At 39.3% G+C, this 25,032-nt stretch overlaps 2 protein-coding genes across 3 annotated transcripts in view; one reads left to right on the top strand and one right to left on the bottom strand.

Moving 5' to 3' along the window:
* Positions 1-20,066, bottom strand: part of ZKSCAN4 (zinc finger with KRAB and SCAN domains 4) — a 32,149-nt gene extending 12,083 nt beyond the window's left edge. The window contains exon 1 of one of the 2 annotated variants that reach the window (XM_037844886.1): positions 19,812-20,066. The gene's annotated coding sequence lies outside the window, so the exon portion shown is untranslated. The remainder of the gene's footprint in view (positions 1-19,811) is intronic. The other variant, XM_037844888.1, reaches the window with a different exon arrangement.
* Positions 19,793-23,448, top strand: NKAPL (NFKB activating protein like). Its single transcript, XM_037844897.1, has one exon. The coding sequence runs from the start codon at positions 19,820-19,822 to the stop codon at positions 21,041-21,043; it is 1,224 nt and encodes a 407-aa protein (XP_037700825.1). The 5' UTR covers positions 19,793-19,819; the 3' UTR covers positions 21,044-23,448.
* Positions 23,449-25,032: the final 1,584 nt, after the last annotated feature.

Below are 25,032 nucleotides of genomic sequence, written 5' to 3'. Positions count from 1 at the left end.
AACGAGGGTGGCCTTAATCCAGTGTGGCTGGATTCCTTATAAGCAAAGGAAATTGGACACTGAAGGAGAAGTCACTCGGAGCAGCCAGAAGCTGGAAGTCAAGGGAACCCAAAGAGAAAAGAGAAGACATCTTCATGTGCACTACCATACGAGGGAAAAGGCAAGGAACCCCAAAGATTGACCATCAGCCAGAAGATTTAATAACCCTGGGAGGAAGCAAGCATTCTAGCCTCTGAAACCATGAGCCAATAAATTCCTATTGTTAAGCTAACCCATTTTATAGTATTTGTTTTAGCAGCCAGGAAACGAATACTGCTTCTGGTACCAGCAGGTGGGGTGCTGCTATTATTACAAAGACTTGAAAATGTGGAAACAGCTTTGGAATTGGGCAATGGGTAGAGGCTGGAAGAATTGTGAGGTGCTTGATAGAAAAATCCTAGATTGCTTTGAAGAGACCCGATAGAAAGATATGGACGTACAATGTACTTCCAAAGAGGCCTTAGAAGGAACTGATGAGTGTGTTTGGACACTGGAGGAAAGCTGATCCTTTTTAAAAAGTGGCAAAGAACTTGGAAAAATTGTTTTCTGATGTCTAATTGAAAGTGGAACTTGTAAGCAATGAAATTGGATATTTAACTGAGGAGCTTTCCAAGCTAAGTATGGAAGGTGCCTCCTGGTTTCTCCTTCTTGAAGCTTATAGTAAAATGCAAGAGAAAAGGGATAAGCTGAGAACTGAACCCTTGATTATAAAGAAACCAGAAAATTTGTGGTTTGGAAAATTCTCAGCCTATCTAGACAGTGTGCTCTGAGACTAGGGCCAGAAGCAGCTCTATCAGAGACCTTCCTAAGCTCTCAGAAAGTGAGTCCCCAGACAATAGAGTTCCATATGAGGATTTAACTGAACAATGCTTTGCTAAAAAAAGTAAGGCTGAAAATGGATCCAATCAGCCATTTCAGTGGAAGTCAGAATTGGAAATGCAGTTATCCAAGAAATATCTGTGGAAAGTTCCATTGTTTGATTGTTTAGACTCTCTGGAACTGCACACAAAACCAAGCAGGTTTTTGCAAAATGTGTATAAACAGAAGCCTGAACGGGACAGAGAAGGGACAATTTGAAGGAAGAATGACTTCAACGGTAAAACCATGAAAGCTAAGGTCTGGACCAAAAAGAGCTTGGGCCAAGAGAAAGGGCCCACCCATGTATATTACCCATTTGTGTTGCTTCTCCTGAACCTAGTCATCAGCCATTGTGTGGGTAAGAGTGGTGACCCTCTTGTCTTGGGGAGTTAATACTCTCATGAATAAGACTCAAATTTAATCATACCTAAGGATTTGGATTCAGGAGAGTGGATAATGGAATTTGAGGAATTGCAAAGAGGTAAATGTCACCAAGCATTTGGATAGGTACTGCAACCATGAAATGTAAAGAGTGAACTGTGATGAAAATCAGCCTTTGAGGAGATTCAAAGGAGAAGCCTAGTATATTCTTTCTCTCCCCATTTTCTAACATTGCCCTGTGGCTGGTGGGAAGGCCCTGGAAACACTGCCCTAGATATCTGCATTTTATCTGTGGGTAAAGGAGTCAAAGAAGAGTTCCTGGGAGTGAGTAGAGTGTAAAAGACATATATAGAATTTCCTGAATTATGAATTGAGTTCTGAGTTAACTTCTTGCTACATGAGCTTCAGGGACAGGTGACAGCCTTCATTAGCTCATCTGATACTAATTCCTTTGTGTTGAACAATGATTTCTATTCATTAAGCATACCCCTGAAGCACTGACCTCTGCTGCATTTGGTATCACTGTGACAACACTTTGAGGACAGGAGGAGCAACGACTGGAATGAACTGGCAGACCGCTCCCTGTTAGGAGAACCACAGAGCAGACATACCCTCTGACAGCAAAGGAGGAAAAGGACCACCCCTGGGAGCAGGACTTTTGGCTTCATGGAATCAAATGCCCTGACTGGGAGATCTTCCATCAGTGCTTCAGGCAGCTGTGCTAAGAAGAGATCACTGGGCTCCAAGAGGCTCTGAGCTCATTCTAGTTGCTTTACCATCAATGGCTGAGGCCCATTGATGTGCACCAAGGAGCAGGTCCGGGTTAGTGGTGCTGGGACAGTTCCTGACTATCTATCTGCCTAAGAACTCCAGGTCTGAGTATGAGAACACAATACCAAGAGTGGGGAGGAGTCTGTGACTGTGCTTGAAACAACTTAATGAGCCAGGACAGCAGGTGAGAAGATTGAAGTGGGATTGTGTGTGTGTGTGTGTGTGTGTGTGTGTGTGTGTGTCACAAAGTAAGAGTGGGTGAGTCAGGGCTCTTTTCTAAATAGGCTTGATTACACCTGTCTCTTCCTTTCCATCCTGTAACCTCCACCATTCCTAGAGCAGTGGTTCTTAATCTTTTTTAGTTCTCAGGTCCTTTTGAAAATATTATATCAGTATCTAATGCAGAAAAAAAGAAAGTAAAGCTAATGAGCCTTGTGGCTCATTTTAATTGCATTAACAGGTCACTTTTCCAAACATAGGATATTACTAAGACCATTCATAAGCCTCAAGGCTCGCCTAGAATCTGAGAGTTACCAGTACTGTAGTGCTTTTGAAAAACACCAAACTTATTCAGGAAGGTGACGAACTCTTCCACAGGAAGTAGATTCATTATTATGGCATGATTGGGAAGATAGTGAATATTCTCCCAGCCATAGTATTCGGAAGACTTCCTAGAAGAGATGGTATCTCTGATGAAATGTTTCTCCTCATCCATTTCTGGAAGAGGGGGAATGGGAGTGGTTCACATTTGATCTACGTCTCCAGGAACTTAAGATTCATATTGAGGACTGTAGAGCTGCTTCTAGACACTTGTCAAAATAGATCAGAGATATTTTGTTGGGCCCCAGTATGGGGGAACCCAGCAACCTGACCATCTGTGGAGCCAAGAAGCCAGGTGCCCCTTCCACAAAAACCCCTCTCCAGGGTCTGTCCTGGAGACGTAGCTCCCTAGAGCCCAGGCCTCAGCCTCTGGTGAGAGGTGAGTCCTCACTGCCTCTGCTGCCCCTTCACACCTGAGCCACAAAGGACAAACAAATAACTGCCTGACCCAGTCCTCTTCCACATAAAATTCCCTTAGTTTTAAAACAATCTAGTTCATGATTTGAATATTAGATAAAAATAACTAACATCTGTACAGTGCTCTGCTTTATGTTTTACAACGTGTTTTCATAAAAATTGTTTTATTTGATGTGCTCAAGATCACCCAAATATATACTGAGGCAAATGAAACAAACACTTGTATTATGATTCTAAAACCCATGCTCTCTCTGCCACCACCCTGATAAAAGGGAGATGCAATGGGATTGGCTGAAGCATAATTCTCCTCAACTCTACTTTGTATCTGGCGTGAAACAAACATATATGGATTGATGAATTATGTTTGACTTAATCAGAGACCCTCTCACTGTGAAAACACGAATATTATTTAAACATGCAATTTTGAGGACAGAGCGTGGTAATGCACCTTAGGAATCTGGTGTCAGAAGACCTGGATTAGACTCCTAGCTAGGCCACTGAGCAGCTGTTGTAAGGATAAAAGGAGATAAATATAAAAGTGCTTACTGAACCTTAACACTACATAAACACGGGGCTAGGACTAGGGTGAGCCAAGAAAGGCACTGAGGGCACAAAATTCAAGGAAGCACGCACTGTCTAAATTTTGTGATCTAAGTGCCTCTCTTGCCTTACCCTAGTCCTGGCCTTGTATTAACATTAGTTGTAGACAGTGGATTATCCTCATTCTTTTCATGAGACATAGATAGGGAATTCCATGAATCATCTATAGTCCCACAAGAAGATACAGAAGTAGAAATAAATACACAGACATGTACGTGTATAACATGTATAGCTCATCTCATAACAGTTTGGCAAGAATCTGTGATTGTGGTTGGTTCCCTTAATACCAAGGAGGCCAAAGAGTCCCTGTGCTTGAGGAAGTAGGCATTTTTAAGGTTTCTGTGGAGTGGGAGAATTGTTCCCTTTTTGTGATCCTGAAGACTATTATATACTAATGCCTAGAGGGGTCAGACTCCCTCTACATTTATAGTCAACATCTCAATTGCTACTTAGACAATTAATTTGATCATGATATTGCCATTAGGATGTCTCAGTATTAAGTTTCTCTCTCTTTAAGTCATAAAACAAGGAAAAAAAATGTATCACTTAAGGGACTTTTTGAGACTTCAGTGTTTAGTGAATGATCTCTATTTATATGCTTCAATATAGTGATGAATTTCAGGGATATAAACAGGAGAAAATATATAGAGAAAAAGGATGAAAAGCTAGGGGGAAAGGAAGAAGTTTTTATATTCATAATCAATTTATTTAGGGATTAAGCACCAACATGAATAGTTTGTTCCCTAGCAGGTTTAATTATGGGGTGAAATAAGCCTTTTAGAAACTTTGATTTCCTGGAAAATTGCCCTACTGGTGTGGAAGTTAACTCTTAAAAAATATTGAATTCTTGAGTTTGTAATTGCTGCTGAGTTTTTAAGGACAGAGGGACCAAAATTATGTGGGAAATAAAATCATATGCTGAAGTGATTATCTTTAAATAGTTGTAATAACGAGTCTGACTACATTTTAAAAAAAAAATTTTGTTTTAATTTTTAACTGTTATTGTAGTGACATATATACAACTAAAAATTTCCCATTTTAAACACTTCTAGCTGTACAATTTAGTAGTATTAATTACATTCACAATATTGCACTACCATCACCAATATCCATTATCCCAATGTTTTCATCACCTCCAACAGAAACTCTGCACCCATTAAGCAATACCTCATTTTTTGATGTTTGAAGATTGAAAGCTTTCAAGCCCCTCCTCCCCCTATCTCTTTTGCCCCAAGTCTGGGCAAGCTTATAAGAAAGCCCAGTATTCCCTCACTTTGGCACCTACAGGAAATTTAAGCCATGCAAGTCCTAGCCTAACTGCAAGTGTTAATTATTCCTCACCCCCCTAACCATAATAAAAACCAGGGCCAATTGTTCTTACTCGTTTTCAAGGCACTCAAGCCAATTTTGGACCAGCTTGGGGGCTGCCCTGTTCTTCCCAGAAAGTATCATGATATGTGATAAATACATTTTTTTCATACTATCTTGATGTGTGTGGGTGTGTGTCATCATCAGTTTCACTGTCTGGCCTATTAATTGGGAAGGGGGTACATCCTGCCTTTGCAGGGTGACCACAACCACAGTACAAAGATACATAACATAGAAATGAAAGGGCAATATAATCCCCTGTTCCGGTTTGCTAATTCTGCCATACGCAAAATACCAGAAATGGATTGGCTTTTATAAAGGGGATTTATTAGGTTACAAATTTAGAGTTCTATGATCATAAAAGTGTCCAAACTAAGGCGTCAACAAGAAGATACCTTTACTAAAGAACAGCTGGTGGCGTCTGGAAATCCTCTGTAAGCTGGGAAGTCACATGGCTGGCATCTGCTGATCCTTTGCTCCTGGGCTGCATTTCAAAATGGCAATCTTCAAAATTCTCTGGGATTGTCTCTTAACTTCTCCGGAGCAAACTCTGGGCTAGCATCTCTTAGCTAAGCATCTCCAAACATCCTTCTGTCTGCATCTCCAAGCATCTCCAAGCATCAGCCGGTGTCTGGGCCTGGGGCTCTCTTAAGTAGTCCAGTAAACTAATCATGACCTACCATGAATAAGCGGGGTCAAATCTCCATGGAAACATTCAATCAGGAGGTCACAGCCTAATCAAAAAGATTAGTCAATCTGCCCCCACAAGACTGCATTAAAGAATATGGCTTTTTCTGGAGGACATAATATATCCAAACTGGCACATCTCCCACCCCACCCTAGATACCACTATTGGCAGTTTGCACATATCCCTTTCACAGTTAAATCTTGACACACTCATAACCATACTGTCCCCTTCTGGATATGTCCATATGTACTTTATTCTCTTACTGACTGATGCCTACTCTCTTAAATTTCTCCTCTTTCCTCATCCCACACATATGTTCTCCACCTTCCTTAGCCACTTCATTTGGCCCCTGGAAACAAAGATTTCCCCCTCTTATACCCTCCTCTTATTATGCCCTCTTCACATCCTTTTCAGCAATACATGAACTTCATCCTATTGTATTTCATTCAGAAGATTGTTCTCCCATATAATGGGTTCCTCCTTTTCATTGATTCATTGTTTCAGATGGAAAGATCACGATTAAGAATGGGACAGCAGCTCCAAAGACTCAACTTCCAGATAAATAGAGTTGTATGGGGAGATACAACCCCATAATGGAAGCCTTCACCAGGATTCTAAATGCAAAGAAAGAAGTGTGCATGAAATCAGATTAGGGCATCAGCATACTACTCCTACAGGACAAAATTGACACAAATGTGATGAATGTTGGAAAAGCTTCACCCAGAATGCAAACTTTATTCAGCACCAGAGAATGAACATGAGAGAGAAGCCCCTTGAATGTGAAGTGTGTGGAGAAACTTCCTCTTCACGACTGTGCCCCTTTCATCACCAGAAAATCTGCTCCTAGAGTTAGGACTTATAAATATGATCAGTGTGGAATTCCCAGCTTTGTTCAGCATCAGAGATGCCACAATGGAGAGAAGAGTAGAAGGCCATCATTAAGAAATCAAGCAAGACTTGCTCAACATCAGAGAGTCCACAATGGAGAACTTTCTTTTGGATATCTTCTGTCAAAACTTGGGTGTTCAGAGGCTCCAAAATGTGTCCAGTAGAGCCAACAATTTAAGAGTTAACTTCCATACCACTAGGGCAATTTTCCAGGAAATCAAAGTTTCTAAAAGGCCTATTTCACCCCATAATTAAACCTGCTAGGGAACAAACTATTCATGTTGGTGCTTAATCCCTAAATAAATTGATTATGAATATAAAAACTTCTTCCTTTCCCCCTAGCTTTTCATCCTTTTTCTCTATATATTTTCTCCTGGTTATATCCCTGAAATTCATCACTGTATTGAAGCATATAAATAGAGATCATTCACTAAACACTGAAGTCTCAAAAAGTCCCTTAAGTGGTACATTTTTTTTCCTTGTTTTATGACTTAAAGAGAGAGAAACTTAATACTGAGACACCCTAATGGCAATATCATGATCAAATTAATTGTCTAAGTAACAATTGAGATGTTGACTATAAATGTAGAGGGAGTCTGACCCCTCTAGGCATTAGTATATAATAGTCTTCAGGATCACAAAAAGGGAACAATTCTCCCACTCCACAGAAACCTTAAAAATGCCTACTTCCTCAAGCACAGGGACTCTTTGGCCTCCTTGGTATTAAGGGAACCAACCACAATCACAGATTCTTGCCAAACTGTTATGAGATGAGTTATACATGTTATACACATACATGTCTGTGTATTTATTTCTACTTCTGTATCTTCTTGTGGAACTATAGATGATTCATGGAATTCCCTATCTATGTCTCATGAAAAGAATGAGGATAATCCACTGTCTACAACTAATGTTAATACAAGGCCAGGACTAGGGTAAGGCAAGAGAGGCACTTAGATCACAAAATTTAGACAGTGCGTGCTTCCTTGAATTTTGTGCCCTCAGTGCCTTTCTTGGCTCACCCTAGTCCTAGCCCCGTGTTTATGTAGTGTTAAGGTTCAGTAAGCACTTTTATATTTATCTCCTTTTATCCTTACAACAGCTGCTCAGTGGCCTAGCTAGGAGTCTAATCCAGGTCTTCTGACACCAGATTCCTAAGGTGCATTACCACGCTCTGTCCTCAAAATTGCATGTTTAAATAATATTCGTGTTTTCACAGTGAGAGGGTCTCTGATTAAGTCAAACATAATTCATCAATCCATATATGTTTGTTTCACGCCAGATACAAAGTAGAGTTGAGGAGAATTATGCTTCAGCCAATCCCATTGCATCTCCCTTTTATCAGGGTGGTGGCAGAGAGAGCATGGGTTTTAGAATCATAATACAAGTGTTTGTTTCATTTGCCTCAGTATATATTTGGGTGATCTTGAGCACATCAAATAAAACAATTTTTATGAAAACACGTTGTAAAACATAAAGCAGAGCACTGTACAGATGTTAGTTATTTTTATCTAATATTCAAATCATGAACTAGATTGTTTTAAAACTAAGGGAATTTTATGTGGAAGAGTTCGTCACCTTCCTGAATAAGTTTGGTGTTTTTCAAAAGCACTACAGTACTGGTAACTCTCAGATTCTAGGCGAGCCTTGAGGCTTATGAATGGTCTTAGTAATATCCTATGTTTGGAAAAGTGACCTGTTAATGCAATTAAAATGAGCCACAAGGCTCATTAGCTTTACTTTCTTTTTTTCTGCATTAGATACTGATATATATCCTTTCTCAGTTTTGTTAATTTTCATATCATGCCTCAACCAGATACCCACTAGATGAGGAACATTTGAATGATATGGATTCCCATCTCTGGATGCCAGCTTCCTCTTTCCCCACCTCTCTTACAGCTATTCTCAGCTGTTGCCGCTCACTCCCCACCTGCTTCTCCTGATTCAGGAGCTCTACACTGAGTCTGTTCTTTCTTCCAATCTGATAAAAGAAAAACAACATGAACATTAGGATCTCACAGCTTTATTAAGTGATTTATGAGTCAGGCAGCATCCCATCCAGAAAGCAGAAGGGAGCTCGGCAGAGGGAGTGGACAGGGGAAGCTTATATAGGACAGATGCGAAAGCAAGTGAGGAAGTATTCTGATTGGCTGACATTACATTTCCCAATTTACCTAGTGGGAGTCTTACAAAGTGGGAAGCAGATACATTTAGTATAGCATACTTGTCTATTTTTAAATAGGCTATCCCTACCAGACCTAGATCACATAATCACTAAATGTTGCAAAAATTGCAACTTTTTTGGGACTGCTCTGCTGCCTCAGAAAGTACTGTTTGGTCAGTTTTTATTTTTAAAAGAGTCTCTGCCATGTCTTTGAAAGGGAGCGCCTCCTGGCAACTCCCAATGCAGGTGGCCACTTTATTTTTATTTAACACTTTCCTGTGCCCCATCATACACAGACATCTACACTAGCCTTAAACAACTTTCCCAAATTCTGAGTTGACAAAAGGCCCAAAACAAACAAGTGAACTGGGTGAGGACTTGGAGTGTATTAAATGAGTTTTTTCTCAACACGTATAGACTGGCATCTTGACCCCTGGATCTGATGCGTCAAGTGCAGTTGGGAGGCTGAGGGTGGGGTGGGGTGAAGAGGGATGACACACAAGAGACCATTATTTTATCAGGGTTTTTCTCTCGGGTGGGAAAATTTCCTTTGCTTCATCTACTTACTGTTCTCTTCCCTCGTTCTTTTCACTCTTGGCAAACAGGCAAGCCCAGGACTGGGTGAGGTGGGTGAAGTGAATGAGGCACTTGCTTTGGGCACCAAATTTAAGAGTGCCAAAAAAGTCATTAATCAAAATAAATTATATTTCAATTCAATATTTTAGATAAAAATCAATGCAATTAAATCTATAATGAACAAAATACTGAAATTGTAAATAAAGTTGGGATAGGATTACTGAGTTTTCTTTTTGCCTCAGGCTCCAACATGAAAAGGCATTGTTACTGATCCCGTCTTTATTTAAAATTTTGATATTTTGTTTGAAATAAGCCTCCTTGTCAAACATTCTGCTGGATTAGGACCTTTGCACTTGTGTTCCCTCTACTAGAACGTCCTTCCCCCATATGTCAGCAAGGCTAGCTCTCTCACGTCCTTCAGATCTTGAGTCAAATGTCATCTTCTCAGTAAGCACCTTCCCTGTCCACCTTACCTGAAGTTTTCACCACTACTTCCTGCTCTCACCCACACATGTAATTCATTTTATTTTCCCATTTCTTTTTTTTTTTCTTTAGCATTTACCTGTATCTCACATTTTTATTTTAATTATTTTGATTATGAGGGTGAGAATTTTTGTTTTGTTCACTGCTGTATCTCCAGCGCCTAGCACTGTGCTGCCACAAAGAATCCACTGAAATTTGTATGGAAGGACGAGTGAATAGATGGACGATGACAGGCAGCTGTTGGTGGGGGTGAGATGAGAAGGGCAAGTTCTAGAGCAGTGCTGCTGCATACATACATACATGTGGCTACTGAGAACTTGAAACATGGCTGGTCTGAATTCAGATATGCTGTAAGTGTAAAACACACACTGGATTTTGAACACTTAGAATATATTTTTTCAAGTGAAATAACACAATAATGTTTTATATTGATTAACATGTTCAAACAGTATTTTTGACCTATTGGATTAAAATATATTTTAAAATTAGTTTTACCTGTTTAATTTTACCTCTTATAATATGTCTAGTAGGGAAAATGTTAAATTATATGTGGTCTCATTTGTGCTGGCATTCAATATTTTTTGGATAGTGCTGATACAGAGTTCTTCAATGTTTCTAGAGAAACCAGGAAATGGGTCTAGGAGGCTCATCACAGAGGACTGGGTCAGGCAGTTATTTGTTTGTCCTTTGTGGCTCAGGTGTGAAGGGGCAGCAGAGGCAGTGAGGACTCACCTCTCACCAGAGGCTGAGGCCTGGGCTCTAGGGAGCTACGTCTCCAGGACAGACCCTGGAGAGGGGTTTTTGTGGAAGGGGCACCTGGCTTCTTGGCTCCACAGATGGTCAGGTTGCTGGGTTCCCCCATACTGGGGCCCAACAAAATATCTCTGATCTATTTTGACAAGTGTCTAGAAGCAGCTCTACAGTCCTCAATATGAATCTTAAGTTCCTGGAGACGTAGATCAAATGTGAACCACTCCCATTCCCCCTCTTCCAGAAATGGATGAGGAGAAACATTTCATCAGAGATACCATCTCTTCTAGGAAGTCTTCTGAATACTATGGCTGGGAGAATATTCACTATCTTCCCAATCATGCCATAATAATGAATCTACTTCCTGTAGTCCATATGCAGGTTTTAATATTTTTCCTTCTTTTTTGTTTAGTAGATTCAAGTGCACTTATCTTCAGTGTATACCTCAATGAAATTTTACATATGTATATACTCATGAGGAGTGAAGACAGAAGCCCAGAGACATTTTGGAGAAACCCATTTTGAAACAGCCCAGGAGCAAAGGACCAGCAGACACCAGCCACATGCCTTCCCAGCTTACAGAGGATTTCCAGACACCATCAGCTGTTCTTCAGTTAAAGATCATCTTGATGCATTAGTTTGGACACTTTTATGGCCTTAGAACTGTAAATTTGTAACTTAATATAAATCCCCTTTATAAAAGCCAATCCATTTCTGGTATTTTGCACAACAGCAGCATTAGCAAACTGGAGCACTACCATTTAACTTTGCTGAACATTCAGTTTATTAAATTTAGATTTCAATAAATGAAACTTTGAAACACAATTTCCACTTAAGTATCATTTTAAATTTAATTGTTATCTAAAAGAGTTAAAGCTACACTTTAAAATTTAGTATGATGGTGTGCTGGTGTGAATCTGTTATGTATCCCATAAAAGGCCATGTTCTTTAATGCAATCTTATGGGGCAGACCTATTGTGGGTGTGATCTTTTGATTAGTTTGCTTCCATGGAGATGTGGCCCCCCTATTGTGGGTGGAAACTTTTGATTATATTATGTCCATGGAGATGTGACCCCACCTGTTCAAGTTGGGTCTTAATTAGTTTACTGGCGTCCTCTATGAGAGGATAAATGACAGAGACATTTTGAAGAGAGTTCAGAGAGACACTTAGTGAGAAAATGCCCAGAGCTGACACAGACCCAGACATTTGGAGATGCTAAGCTAAGAGGTAAAGTCCAGAGTTCTCCCAGAGAAGTTAAAAGAGGACCCACAGATGCTTAGAGAGAAAGCCACTGGAATCAGAATCTGAAAGCAACGCAACCCAGGAGCAAAGGACCAGCAGACACCAGCCACTTGCCTTCCCAGCTAACAGAAGTGTTCCAGATGCCGTCGGCCTTTCCTCAGTAGAGGTATCCTCTTTTTGATGCCTTAGTTTGAACACTTTTATGGCCTTAGAACTATAAATTTGTAATCTAATAAATCCCCTTTATAAAAGCCAGTCCACTTCTGTTTGTTTGTTTGTTTTTTTCATGCTGATGGCTTTGGCAAACCAAAATAGACAGATTCTTTTAAAACACTTTAAACAACTTACACAACTGAAATAGTCTTATGGACCATGATTACAAAGTATACTATTGCAATTAAATGTAAACTGACTCTAAAACCTTAACACCATGTGTTTAATTTATTTCTTTATTATTTCTATATTTGTTTATATATCTTCATAGGGTTATATCTATGCCTATTTTTTTAGCTCTCCAGGATGACAATAATATTAGTTTGATGACTTCCCAGTCCCAGAGTTCCATAAAATTACTAGACCAAAAAGTAAAGGAATACCTTCTCAGGCTATGGAAGTTTTTGGTCAAGGCATCAGCCCTGGTTGTCTCTTCCAAGGAGATTCAAAGCCAAGAGGCTATTCATTGGTATGTATCACCCTTTATAATTGTTTCACTTGTTACAGAATGGGATCCTCAAGTTACTGCTTTTCATAGAGATTTTAATTTTTGAAACTTGGCATCTTTCCCAGAAATGATTTGTACACCTGTAATTATAAAATACAATGTCCTAGTGATATATTGACCTATAAGTGGTATAGTCTGGAAATTCATGTATGTCTTACTAATATCTCATTAAACTAATCTAAGTATTTCATCTACTAGAATGGTACGTCTCAATCTTTCTGTGGTAAAGGAATGCTTTCTTGTTTTTAATTTCTAATCTGCCATGGTTAGATATGTGGTCCTGCTGCATATGAGACTACTAGTACATAGCACACACCACATATATCTCACCACAAATTTAACAATGTTTGAACTGCTCTATATCCCATTTGAAGAGAAGTCAACTGATCAAGGCAATGTCAAATTGTCTTAAAAGTTTTTAAATATGAACAAGTCAAGGGACTTTCATCAAGAGGCCTTCTGTAATGTTTATAATGAGCATTCCAAGCCACTAACCCAATGTCAAAATATTTAGAGATAAAATGAATAAAGGAGGCATTTTACTCAATAGGTAGGAAGGTTACATTTTGGAAGTGTCAGAGGACATTGTTTATTCATCTACCCAGAGTACTATGCTGGCTGTGGGCTTTTCATATATGCTCTTTATCATATTGAGATAGTTTCCTTCAATTCCTATCTTTTGAAGTGTTTTTCTCAAAAAGGGATGTTGGATTTTGTCGAAAGCTTTTTCAGCATCTATTGGGATGATCATTTGAATTTTCTCTTTTGATTTCTTAATGTGTTGTAATACATTGATTTTCTTATGTTGAACCATTCTTGCATGCCTGGAATGAACCCCACTTGGTCATGGTGTATGACTTTTTTAGTATGTCTTTGGATTCGATTTGCAAGTATTTTGTTGAGAATTTCTGCATCTATATTCATTAGGGAGATTGGCCTGTAGTTTTCCTTTTTTGTGGCATCTTTGCTTGGTTTTAGTATTAGATTGATGTTAGCATCATAAAATGTGTTAGGTAGTGTTCCATTTTCTTCAATGTTTTGAAAGAGTTTAAGTAAGATTGGTGTCAGTTCTTTTTGGAAAGTTTGGTAGAATTCCCCTACGAAGCCATCTGGCCCTGGGCATTTATTTGTGAGAAGTTTTCTGATGACTGATTGGATCTCTTTGCTTGTGATTGGTTGGTTGAGGTCTCCTATTTCTTCTCTGGTCAGTCTATGTTGTTTGTATGTTTCCAGGAAACTGTCCATTTCTTCTACATTATCCAGTTGGCATACAGTTGTTCATAGTATCCTCTTATAATTTTTTTAATTTCTTCAAGATCTGCAGTAATGTCACCTTTCTCATTTATTATTTTATTTGGGTCTTCTCTCTTTTTTATTTTGTCAGTCTAGCTAGGGGCTTGTCAATCCTACTGATCTTCTCAAAGAACCAACTTTTGGTATTATTTATTCTCTCTATTGTTTTTTGTTCTCTATGTCATTTATTTCTGGTTTAATTCTTGTTATTTCTTTTCTTCTACTTGGTTTAGGATTGGTTTGCTGTTCATTTTCTAGCTTCTTCAGTTGATCCATTAGTTTCTTTGATTTTGGCCTTTCTTCCTTTTTGATGTATGCATTTAGTGCTATAAATTTCCCCCTCAGTACCGCTTTTGCTGCATCCCATAGGTTTTGATATGTTGTGTTCTCATTTTCATTTATCTCTATATATTTAGAAATTTCTCTTGCTATTTCTTCTTTAACCCACTGATTGTTTAGGAGTGTGCTGTTTAACCTTCAGGTATTTGTGAATTTTCTAAGTCTCTGATGGTTATTGACTTCTAATTGTGTTCCACTGTGGTCGGAGAAGGCGCTTTGAATAATTTCATTTTTTTTTTAAATTTATTGAGGCTTGTTTTATGTCCCAACATATGATCTATTCTGGAGAAAGTTCCATGAGCACTAGAGAAGAATGTGTATCCTGGTGATTTGGGATGTAATGTTCTATATATGTCTGTTAAATCAAACGCATTTATCAGATTGTTTAGGTTTTCAATTTCCTTATTGGTCTCCTGTCTGGTTGATCTATCTATAGGAGGGAATGATGTGTTGAAGTCTCCCACAATTATTGTGGAAACATCAATTGCTTCTTTTAGTTTTACCAGTGTTTCTCTCATGTATTTTGTAGCACCTTGATTGGGTGCATAAACATTTATGATTGTTATTTCTTCTTGTTGAACTGCTCCTTTTATTAGTATGTAGTGGCCTTCTTTGTCTCTCAAAACATCCTTGCATTTAAAGTCTATTTTATCTGAGATTAATATTGCTACACCTGCTTTCTTTTGGCTGTAGCTTGCATGAAATATTTTTTTCCATCCTTTCACTTTCAATTTCTTTGTGTCCCTGTGTCTAAGAGGAGTCTTTTGTATGCAACATATTGATGGTTCATATTTTTTGATCCATTCTGCCAATCTTTATCTTTTAATCAGGGAGTTTAATCCATTTACATTCAACATTATTACTGTGAAGGCATTTCTTGAATCAGCCATCCTATCCTTTGGTATATGTTTGTCAGATATATTTTTTCCCTCTCTCTCTTAAAGTCCTTTAACGTACCCCTACTGAATCTGTTTAGTACTTAACCTTTCTCCATCTCTCTCTTTTCTTTGTTTCTCTGTTGGTAGGGCTCCCTTTAGTATCTCAAGGAGGGCAGGTCTCTTGTTAGCAAATTCTCTCAGCATTTGTTTATCTGTAAAAAATTTAAGCTCTCCCTCAAATTTGAAGGAGAGCTTTGCTGGATAAAGAATTCTTGGTTGGCAATTTTTCTCTCACAGAATTTTAAATATGTCATGTCACTCCCTTCTCACCTCCATGGTGGCCGCTGAATAGTCACTACTTAGTCTTATGCTATTTCCTTTGTAAGTGGTGAATCACTTTTCTCTTACTGCTTTCAGAACTTGCTCCTTCTCTTCAGTATTTGACAATCTGATCAGAATATGTCTCAGAGTGGGTTTATTTGGATTTATTCTATTTGGAGTTCGTTGAGCATTTATGATTTGTGTATTTACATTGTTTAGAAGGTTCAGGAAGTTTTCCCCAACAATTTCTTTGAATACTCTTTCTAGACCTTTACCTTTTTCTTCCCCTCCTGGAACACCAATGAGTCTTATATTTGGATGTTTTATATTATATATCATATCCCTGAAGTCCATTTCAATTTTTTCCCCATTCTTTCTTTTGTTCCTTCATTTTCCATTCTGTCATCCTTGAGATCACTGATTTGCTGTTCAGCTTCCTCTAGTCTTCTACTATGAGTATCCAGAATCTTTTTCATTCGGTTGATAGTTTCTTTTATTTCCATAAGATCATCCATTTTTTAATTTACTCTTGCAATTTCTTCTTTATGCTCTTCTAGGGTCTTCTTCATGTCCTTTATATACTGTGCCATGCTCTCATTGTTTGTCTTTAGTTCTTTGATTAATTGCTACAAGTACTGTGTCTCCTCTGATCTTTTGATTTGGGTGCTTGGGTTTGGGTTATCCATATCATCTGGTTTTTTCATATGCTTTAAAATTTTCTGTTGTTTTTGTCCTCTTGGCATTTGCTTAACTTGATAGGGTTCTTTTAGGCTATGTAGACTGATTCAAACACTTATCTCTAATTTGTCAGATCTACAGCTTGGTGGAGTACACTTTCTCTAACTCACAAGCAGGTGGCATCCACAAGCCACCTATTCACCTCAAGTCAGTTCTCCCCAACTTTTTCTTTGTGGTAAGTGGGGGTCTGAATCTTGTGGGGATCCAATTGGTGCACCAAGTTGGCGTGTGTAGTTGGTGCTGCCTGCCCTGAATGTGGGATATGTGTCTGAGTGGTTTGGGAAGGAGGGAGGCTTTAATAATCAAACCTCCCAAGTGTTCCCAGAGATTTAAAGCTGTTGCAAAAATCTAATCCTTAATTTCAGTCTCGCCACAGTTTGCCTCTGCTGCTGACCCACAAGTCCTTGGTATTGGCATATGGTACCTGAGACTTGAGAGTGAGTCCCTCTTCCAAGCCATGCCCTCCCAGGGCCTCTGCAGAGGGAAGACTGTGCTATGTCACAGGTGAGCGCCATCCCTCAAGGGAAGTTCTGGGCCGCAGGGCAGTGTAGGGGCATTCTCAGCCTGCTGAAAGGATGGCTGAATGGGACATGTTAATTTCCCCCTTTTCACACAGCTCCACCTTCCCAGCACCAGGACAATTAGTTGCAGATGCGCGAAAGGCTATTGTCCATGCCAGATATTGTGGCATGTGTGCGTTTTGTTGGAAACACTTCCCATCACACTGGATTGTTTGGGGCAGCTCTGGGCTATGGCACTGGCACCGGGCAGGAGCACTCCCAGCTTGCCAAGAAAATGGCTGTAAGGAGACATCCCCTTTTTCTTGGGTAGTTATGGTGTTTAACGAGTTTTCTCAGCCACTAGACTTACTGCTTTGTCCCTCAGAGCTATCTTAGCTCTGCTCTTGCCTGGGCCCAAACTGCAAGTCTTTGAGGCTTCCTGTAATGGGTTTTTAGGATAAGTGTTTTAGAAAAAGAGAAAAAGATTAAAAAAAAAAAAAAGAAAAAGAAAAAGAAAAAGAAGGGCCCTCCTTGCAGATCTAATGAGCTATTGAAATGCTAAGAGACAAGGATTTTAGGGCCATTAAGGACCAATCAAGAAAGAGAAACTAGCTCTTCAGACAAGGGTCCTTGCCCTCTGGATTTGCATATGTACCCAATTCTGTTTGAGCCCTCCCGTTCTCCGTTTTATGTTCACCGGAACTCCAAAAAGTCTCTGTTTTTACTTTGGGGTTTTTTTTTTTTGCTGTTCTTCCTAGCCCTATCTCCTCTCTGCTGGGCTAACTGCTCCCAGATTCTCTGGTATCTGGTCTCAGTCTATCTATGTTTGGAATTTTTGATCAGCTGTCTGAGTTTTCAATCAGAGCTACAACTGTAGTTCTCCCTCCTGATTCCCAGCACCTATGGCCCCACCTCCCACAGGACTGAGCCTGGCAGGGAAGGGTGTGGGTCCCCTGGCCGAGAGAATTTACAGATTTCGCTGATCTCAGCTGTTCCACGCGTTTGTGAGTGTTGTATGAAGTATGCCCAAGGTGAAATTGTTCTGCAGTGTCCAGTCCATGCAGTTCCTGGCTTTCTACCTACTGCCCTGGAGGAGTAACTAAAACCTACACCTCACCGCTTTGCCATCTTGCCCCTCCCACCTTCTCAATTATTATATTTAAAATAATTATGCAGTTATGTTTCACTAAAGAAAAAAATGTGTAAATTCATTTACTCTCTTGTTATATAAATATGTACATAACATCCCCCATTTTGCCTCTTGACCTGCAAAAATTAAAATATTTGGTATTGGCTCTTTACAGAAAAAGTTTGCTGACTCCTGAATTAGATCATAGCTTATCTAAGGAACAAAAATATATTCTAAAACATCTTTTGCCATGTGTTTTCTGAATGTTTTCTGAAAGAAGTATTCTATTAATCGCATTGTTAATATTTGAAATCCCCATCAGATACTACCTACCTTAATTTTATACCTCTGGTTATATCAAGTAACATTTACAGATCCATTTCATTGACCTCCAGAATTGTTTGTAACTCCAAAAGAAAATACTTTATGTAAAGTATGAAATTTTTATTTACACAGAATCTGTAGTACTTACCCTATCCATTGTGATACTTTCACAATACATGTGGCCTCTCATTTACATTACTTCCTGTTTGCTAGTTCCTAAACTAACACGGTTGTGGCATAATACCATGGCAGTCCTTATCCCCTGTGATTGCATTATTAAAATTCTAGTTAGATCAAATGATCTCATTTGGTCCTAGTCAATGTAATTTACCTATTTTATTGTTTAAAGTCTTAGGATTAGGAGAGCTCTATCCCTCAATTTTGACCTAGCTTTTCAGTGATTTTTCATATCTGTCAATGAACTGAGCAGGTTAACTTAACTAGAGAGAAGCAAGATGACTGCAATGCCTATGTAGACTTTAAGAGCAGGGAAAAATGATATTGCATGAAATGTTTACCATTCCAAAGAGTGAGAGCTAAAGGGTGTGCAGAAAGTGGTTCCAAACTCACAAAATTTCTGAAGAAATGCAACTATATAAGGAGAAATCTAGAAGACTAAGTTGGATACTTCCCTGTGTTTCTGAGGTGAAAAAGTTGGAGAATTTGAGAGTTAAAATCATGATTCTGATCCTCATCTAGCTTACAGGCTGAGCTCAAAACTGGCTTCCAAAAGAAGTTTGGTTTCCACTTCCAGTGTGGGCAAGCAGAGTTAGAAAGTATTTCCACTATGGAGATGGCAGAGAAGTGCTCCTCTCAGGAACATAGGAAGTAGTGAACCTCTGCCAAGGGGTGAAGATAAAAGAGCACTGTCGGAGTCAACATAAAGAGAAAGTGAGAATGGAATAAGGAAAAGGTGAGAAGCAAAATGGTGAAAGACAGATATCCAAGTATTCAACAGAGAGGGTGAATACCTCCTTTTATGTTCCCTCAGGGCTTATGTTGGGGAACAAAAGGCCTAAAAACATGAGGACCTGTAACCAAGAAGTTAGGATTTAACAAATGACTATGATTACTGAATCATTATATAGATATTTCTTCCTACTCTCTACTACATTAGAATAGCCACAAGAAAATACCTGAAATTTGTGAACTGCAATCTAGCAACCTTGATCTCTGATAATGACTATATAAATAAATAGCCTTTATCCTGTGAATGACCCTCAGTTGTACCCCCTTATCCTGGTTTTCAACAGGATAGAGTCTTATGATCACTAAAGACAGCCCCTAATATTTATCTATTTATTGTGCATGCTCAATAATTAGATCATCTCTAACATCGTCAGCTAGAACCATTGTGCTCATCATCCTAAAACGTGCCCATATTTTGATACTATAAAACTGTTACTGCAGTTCCAGGAGACAGATTTCTAGGCCAGTAGGCTAGATCTCCTGCTTCATCTTAGCAATAAACTCTTTCTCTCTTTGAAAGCCCCTGTCCCAGGAATTGGTCATTTGAGCGCATGGGAGAGAAAACCCACCGCTTTCAATCGCTGTCAGACCCGTCCCTTGTTTATGGGAGAGCAGCCTCCACAAAGCCTCCACCTTGGCGGGTGCCTCCCGGGGGAATTGCGCCCTAGCCTGGCAACAGGCCAGAATCTCAAGCTACCAGAGGAACCGTTTCTAGTGCGCCTGCGTCGGTCTCCGTGGTAACCGCCCGGCGTTGACTGGTAGCCTTTCAAACCTGGGCTCATGGCGCCGGTGTTCCGATCCCGCTATCCCGAGGACACCCCGAGCTCTCGGAGACGGCGACGCAGCTCCTCGAGAAGCCCGCCCTCCGCCCGGGCCAAACACTCCCCTCTGGGCGGCCGCTCCCGCTGTCACTCCCGCGGCCGTGAAGTCCTCAGGCCCTTGTGGAGTGGGTCCGGCGTCGGCGCCCCTTACCCGGTTAGTCCCTCGGGGTCTAGAGAGCCAACTCCCGGGCCCCGCAGTTATGTCTTCTCGTCCTCTTCGGACTGTTATGGCGGATACCGCTACCATCACCACCATTATGCTGGTGACCGGCAGTGGGCGCAAGACTACGAGAAGGAAAAGGAGGAGAGACTTCGGCAGAGGCGGTTGAAAGAGAGAGAGAGGATTGGGGAGTTGGGAGCACCTAAGGTGTGGGGTCTGTCTCCAAAATTTCCTGAGCCTGATTCGGATGCACACACCCCGGCTGAGGATGAAGAAGCCAAGACTGAGAAAGGCAGCAGTTCAGAGTCCAGCTCCGAAGAAGAAAAAAGGAAAAAGACGACCAGTCGCTCAAAAAATAAGAAAAAAAGAAAGAAAAAGTCATCCAAAAGAAAACATAAAAAGTATTCTGATAATAGTGACAGTAGTTCAGACTCTGACACTAATTCTAGCTCTGGTAATGATAAAAAGAGAGCCAAAAAAGCCAAGAAGAAAGAGAAGAAAAAGAAACACAAAGCAAAAAAGCCCAAGAAAAAGAATAAGAAGACAAAAAAAGAATCCAGTGACTCAAGCTGTAAGGATTCAGAAGGGGAGTTGCCAGAAGATATCTGGACTGAGCAGTCAAAGATTACAGATACCATGGATTTAATAGGTCCTGAAGCACCTATAACACACACCTCTCAAGATGATAAACCTTTAAACTATGGCCATGCTCTGCTGCCAGGTGAGGGTGCAGCTATGGCTGAGTATGTAAAAGCTGGAAAGCGTATCCCTCGAAGAGGCGAAATTGGGCTGACAAGTGAAGAGATCGCTTCGTTTGAATGCTCAGGTTATGTCATGAGTGGTAGCAGACATCGCAGAATGGAAGCTGTGCGACTGCGTAAAGAGAATCAGATCTACAGTGCCGATGAGAAGAGAGCCCTTGCATCCTTTAACCAAGAAGAGAGACGAAAGAGAGAGAATAAGATACTAGCCAGTTTCCGAGAGATGGTATACAGAAAGACAAAAGGGAAAGATGACAAGTAAGGACTTTCTGTTGTACAGCAGGACTTTTAACACGACAAAAGGTTTATGTGACCAAAACAGCATTAAAAGACTCTATTGTGCTCCTGTACCCGTATGTCAGTAAGTCCCTCAAAAAAGCTGCTTTTTGCGATATCTTTAAAATTTTATTTTTTGTTTTTAACTTTAAAAAATAATATTGCACAGGCTTAAGAAAAAATTCAAACACTACATACAGGAGAAGATAAAGTAAAAAATTAGCCAACCCAGTCCCTGATCTCTTTCCCCAGAGAAATCTCTAATGTCTTCTATATCTCTCCATAAGTTTTGTGTTTATACAAGAATATATGTTGCAGGATAAATGGTTGGAATTATTAAATTGAAGATTTTTTTCCCATTGCCCTGACTTTTTTCTCTCTCTCTGAGACCTTCGTTGCCCCATGGAGCCATTCATTTGCCTCAGGTAAAACCAAAAAAACCCCAAAGAAAACAAGAGTCAATTGAGTGTATACTTCTGGTTGTAGTTAACAGACTGCATTAAGTAATGGAAATGATTTACTGGCTCATGTAACTGTAAAGTCCAGCAGGAAGACAGATGTCCTGCATGGTTTTAACAGGACTTTGGCTTATTTCTCTACCTTTCTCTAATATGAGTTGGTTTTCCTTCGCAGGTGTTTCCCTTTTATAGCAAAATGCCTTCCAAAGCTGATGAGCTTGGTTATGTATTTCCTGGTCAGTCTTGGAAGAAAGAAAGAGTATTTCTGTCTTGTCATTCCAAGCAAGAATCCTGAGATTCAGTCCAACCAGAATTAGCTTAGGTTTCATTCCCACCCTCGAAAAAGGTGCTGTTGCCAGATAAATAGAATGGCCTACTCCAGAAACTGTAGGTATTGTCAGCTTACGGGCTATCTTGGGAAGGATTGAATGAAAATCAGGGTAATGTTAGGAAGGGTATGTAGGTGACCAAAAAATGTCCACTACAGTTTTGAATGATTTTTTTGGATTGATTTTTTTAAGCATAGAAACTATATGTTCTAAAAGCCAAAAATTTCTTAAAGAAAAGCTTGTCTTTCACTATTAGAAGCCAAATCCTAATTGAAGACAGCATAGGGTTTATCCATATGTGATATGGATATGGATATAATATAGACAGCACAGTGAAAAGATGAAAATTCAGGCTGCTTGAAGAGCAAATTAGGGCCACCTGGGCTAGGAGGAGAAAGAGAAAATGAGAAGGTGTAAAGGAGGAGGCAGCTGGTATATCCCTTGGAGAGGAGATAGATCAGGAGTGGACTGAACAGACAGGAGAGTTAGCATTGAGAGGCCCAAGAGTTTATTAGCTAGCACCAGCTCTAGAAGGTACCTTAGAGTGGGCCTCACGCATGGTTGATGACCCTGAGACTTCAACGCTAACCAAACTATCTCAATTGGATAACGCCCTTTTCAAAGTTTCAGGATCCTGATAAGCCCCATAAAGCTGAAGGTGAACGGGTGGCAGGGCAGGGCAGTGTGATGCGGAAGGACACCCTTACCCCAGTATGTGTACTTGGTTGGCTTTGAACCAAACTAGCTTGAGATTTTCCTCAAGGGGACGTTGGAGGCACTGGTGAAAGCCACTCTTACATATGCATATTTCCCTTAACACACTGTACACTTGGATTTACCGTCTCTTTTTTCACTTAATGGCATAGCTTGGAGATGTTTTATGTGAATAAAATATATATATCTACTACATTCCTTTTAATGTCTTTCTAGTGTTCCATTGTATGAAAAAATCATTTTATTGGATGTCTGAGGTGTTATCTATATTTTGCTATTATGCAGTACCACATTGAAGATTTTTTGGGGTCTATGAGAGTATATCTTTAGATAGTCATCTAGAAGTAGAATTATTGGGTCAGAAAAATCCTTTTGGTCATCTAGAAATGGCCACCTAGAAGTGAAATTATTGGATCAGAATGCTTTGTAAATATTTATTTGGTGCTTTCTATGTGCTAGGCACTATGACAGGTACCAGAGATAGACTAGGGAGCAAGGTAGTCTTGATCCTTATCACATAGAACCTTACTGTGGGACATAATAAAAAGAGGTTAAAAGACAAATTACAAATTGCAGTATCCTATGAAGAAAATAAGGAGTTTAAGGAGGGAGCATTTTTTGATAGGGAGGTTAGGGAAAGGCTAGGTATGTCACATTTAAGCTCTGTGTGTTTTTTAACTTTAGTAGATACTGCAATATTGCCTTCCAAAGAGGTATCAGTTTGCATTCTTGCCTACATCCTTGCCAATATGGTTGGTACTTTCAAATCTTTTGATCTTTGCCAATCTGATAGATGAAAAGTGCCATTTTTGCTTTTATTTGCATTTCTTTAATTATGAGTAAGGTTGAGTTTCTTTCATATATTTGAGTCTTTTGTAATCCTTTTTTTTTGTGTGTGAACTGCCCACATTAAAACCTTTGTCTTTTCTCTTTTTGGATTGTTAGTCTTTTTTTTTATTGATGACAAGAGCTCTTCAAATAACAAATAAATTAGCTCCTTATCACATATTTTGCATATAATTTTCTCTATTTGTCTTTTGGTTTACTATTCTGGGAGACACTTGTTAGTCCTAAAAAGACTAACACTAGCCATTAATTAAATAACATGGTCTGCTCACTTGGGAAAAAGTTGCAGCTGAGAAACTGGGGCTTCTACCAAGCCAAAGTAAGATTGGTGGGCTTCTATTCCAAAAAGATAAAATACACACAGCACAACTAAAATGCAAAGCCTACAGCAGATTTCACATGACAGCTCTTTGTGCTGTAGTTACACTTAATTTGCTGTTTAATGTTGTGAGAGAGGGACCTGCCCTGTAAATCTGCCTTAAAAGACATGTTAAGAGTTGGAATTTGATTATAGATCACTTTTGTCCAGGGGAATTAATTAAAGGAGTTAGAACAGCTCTTCTGTTTGAAGTAGTTGTGTCCAGAGTACCTGAGAATGGGTTGTGGAAAAGAAGAAAAACAGCCCAACAAAAATTTTATGTTTAGGTTTCTAGAAACCATCACAATGAGCCGATCAAATAGCTTGTCTTAATTACCAGAGTTACACTGAGTTTCATTCAGCACTGACAAACAGTAAGCCCAAGAAAGCAAACTAGTGAGGCTACTGCTGATTAATTTACAATTGATAAACTATGAAGCGTCATTAATTTTTACAAGAACTATTTTTATGACTTTATGGAATTATCTAGAATAGTGTTTCACAAAATATGAAATGACCCCACTGGCCTAAGGTGTCCTAGTGGGTATCTCATGGTAGATTATTTTTTTAAGTTGGGTAGCACAAGGGAAGGTGGATCTTCCTCGTGGCTACCTGCAGCTTAAGGAATAAGAAAACAATGAGATTTGGCCAAAATTACAGTCTTTTTTATTCTTAACCTAACAAATTCAGTGGTTTTTAAATAGGAATACTTCTAATATTTCACCATCAAATATGATGGAGGCTTTCTGTTTGAGATGTATTTATTTTTGCTGTATAAAGGAAGTATCCATCTATTCCTATATTATCTGGAGTTTTCCTTTTAATCAGAAATGCATGTTGAATTTTATTAAATGACTTTTTAGCATCTGTAGAGATAATCATGGTTATTTATTGACTTATTGATATGATGTCATAAAGTAATAGATTTCTGAATATTAAATTATGGGTTACGTTTATTAGATTCATTTGTACGGTTTTTGAATGTTTAGAATAATCACTGTCCACATAATTTTCTATTTCAAAATTCAGAGTAATGAATGAAATCTTGCTATATGGGTCAAAGAGGAGAGAAGAGCAAAAAGCAGTATTAGGAAAAGAGGACTTTAAATCTTATGCTATAGTATGGAGGCATGACTTGCAATGGCCTACCTCTACTGATCAATATGGAAAAGGAAATTTTATTTCATATATGCTATGAGTGGACCTAATGTTAACATATAGGAAATCACTGTAGTTTACAAAAGTTAAGATAATCCTAGAAAATGAAAAT

The sequence above is a fragment of the Choloepus didactylus genome, chromosome 7 (assembly GCF_015220235.1).
Source record: "Choloepus didactylus isolate mChoDid1 chromosome 7, mChoDid1.pri, whole genome shotgun sequence".
Classification (NCBI taxonomy): domain Eukaryota; kingdom Metazoa; phylum Chordata; class Mammalia; order Pilosa; family Megalonychidae; genus Choloepus; species Choloepus didactylus.
This window is presented reverse-complemented; position numbering and strand designations above follow the sequence as displayed.

Coding starts and splice junctions, on each gene's coding strand:
- NKAPL (XM_037844897.1), top strand. CDS start 19,820: ATGGCGCCGGTGTTCCGATCCCGCTATCCCGAGGACACCCCGAGCTCT.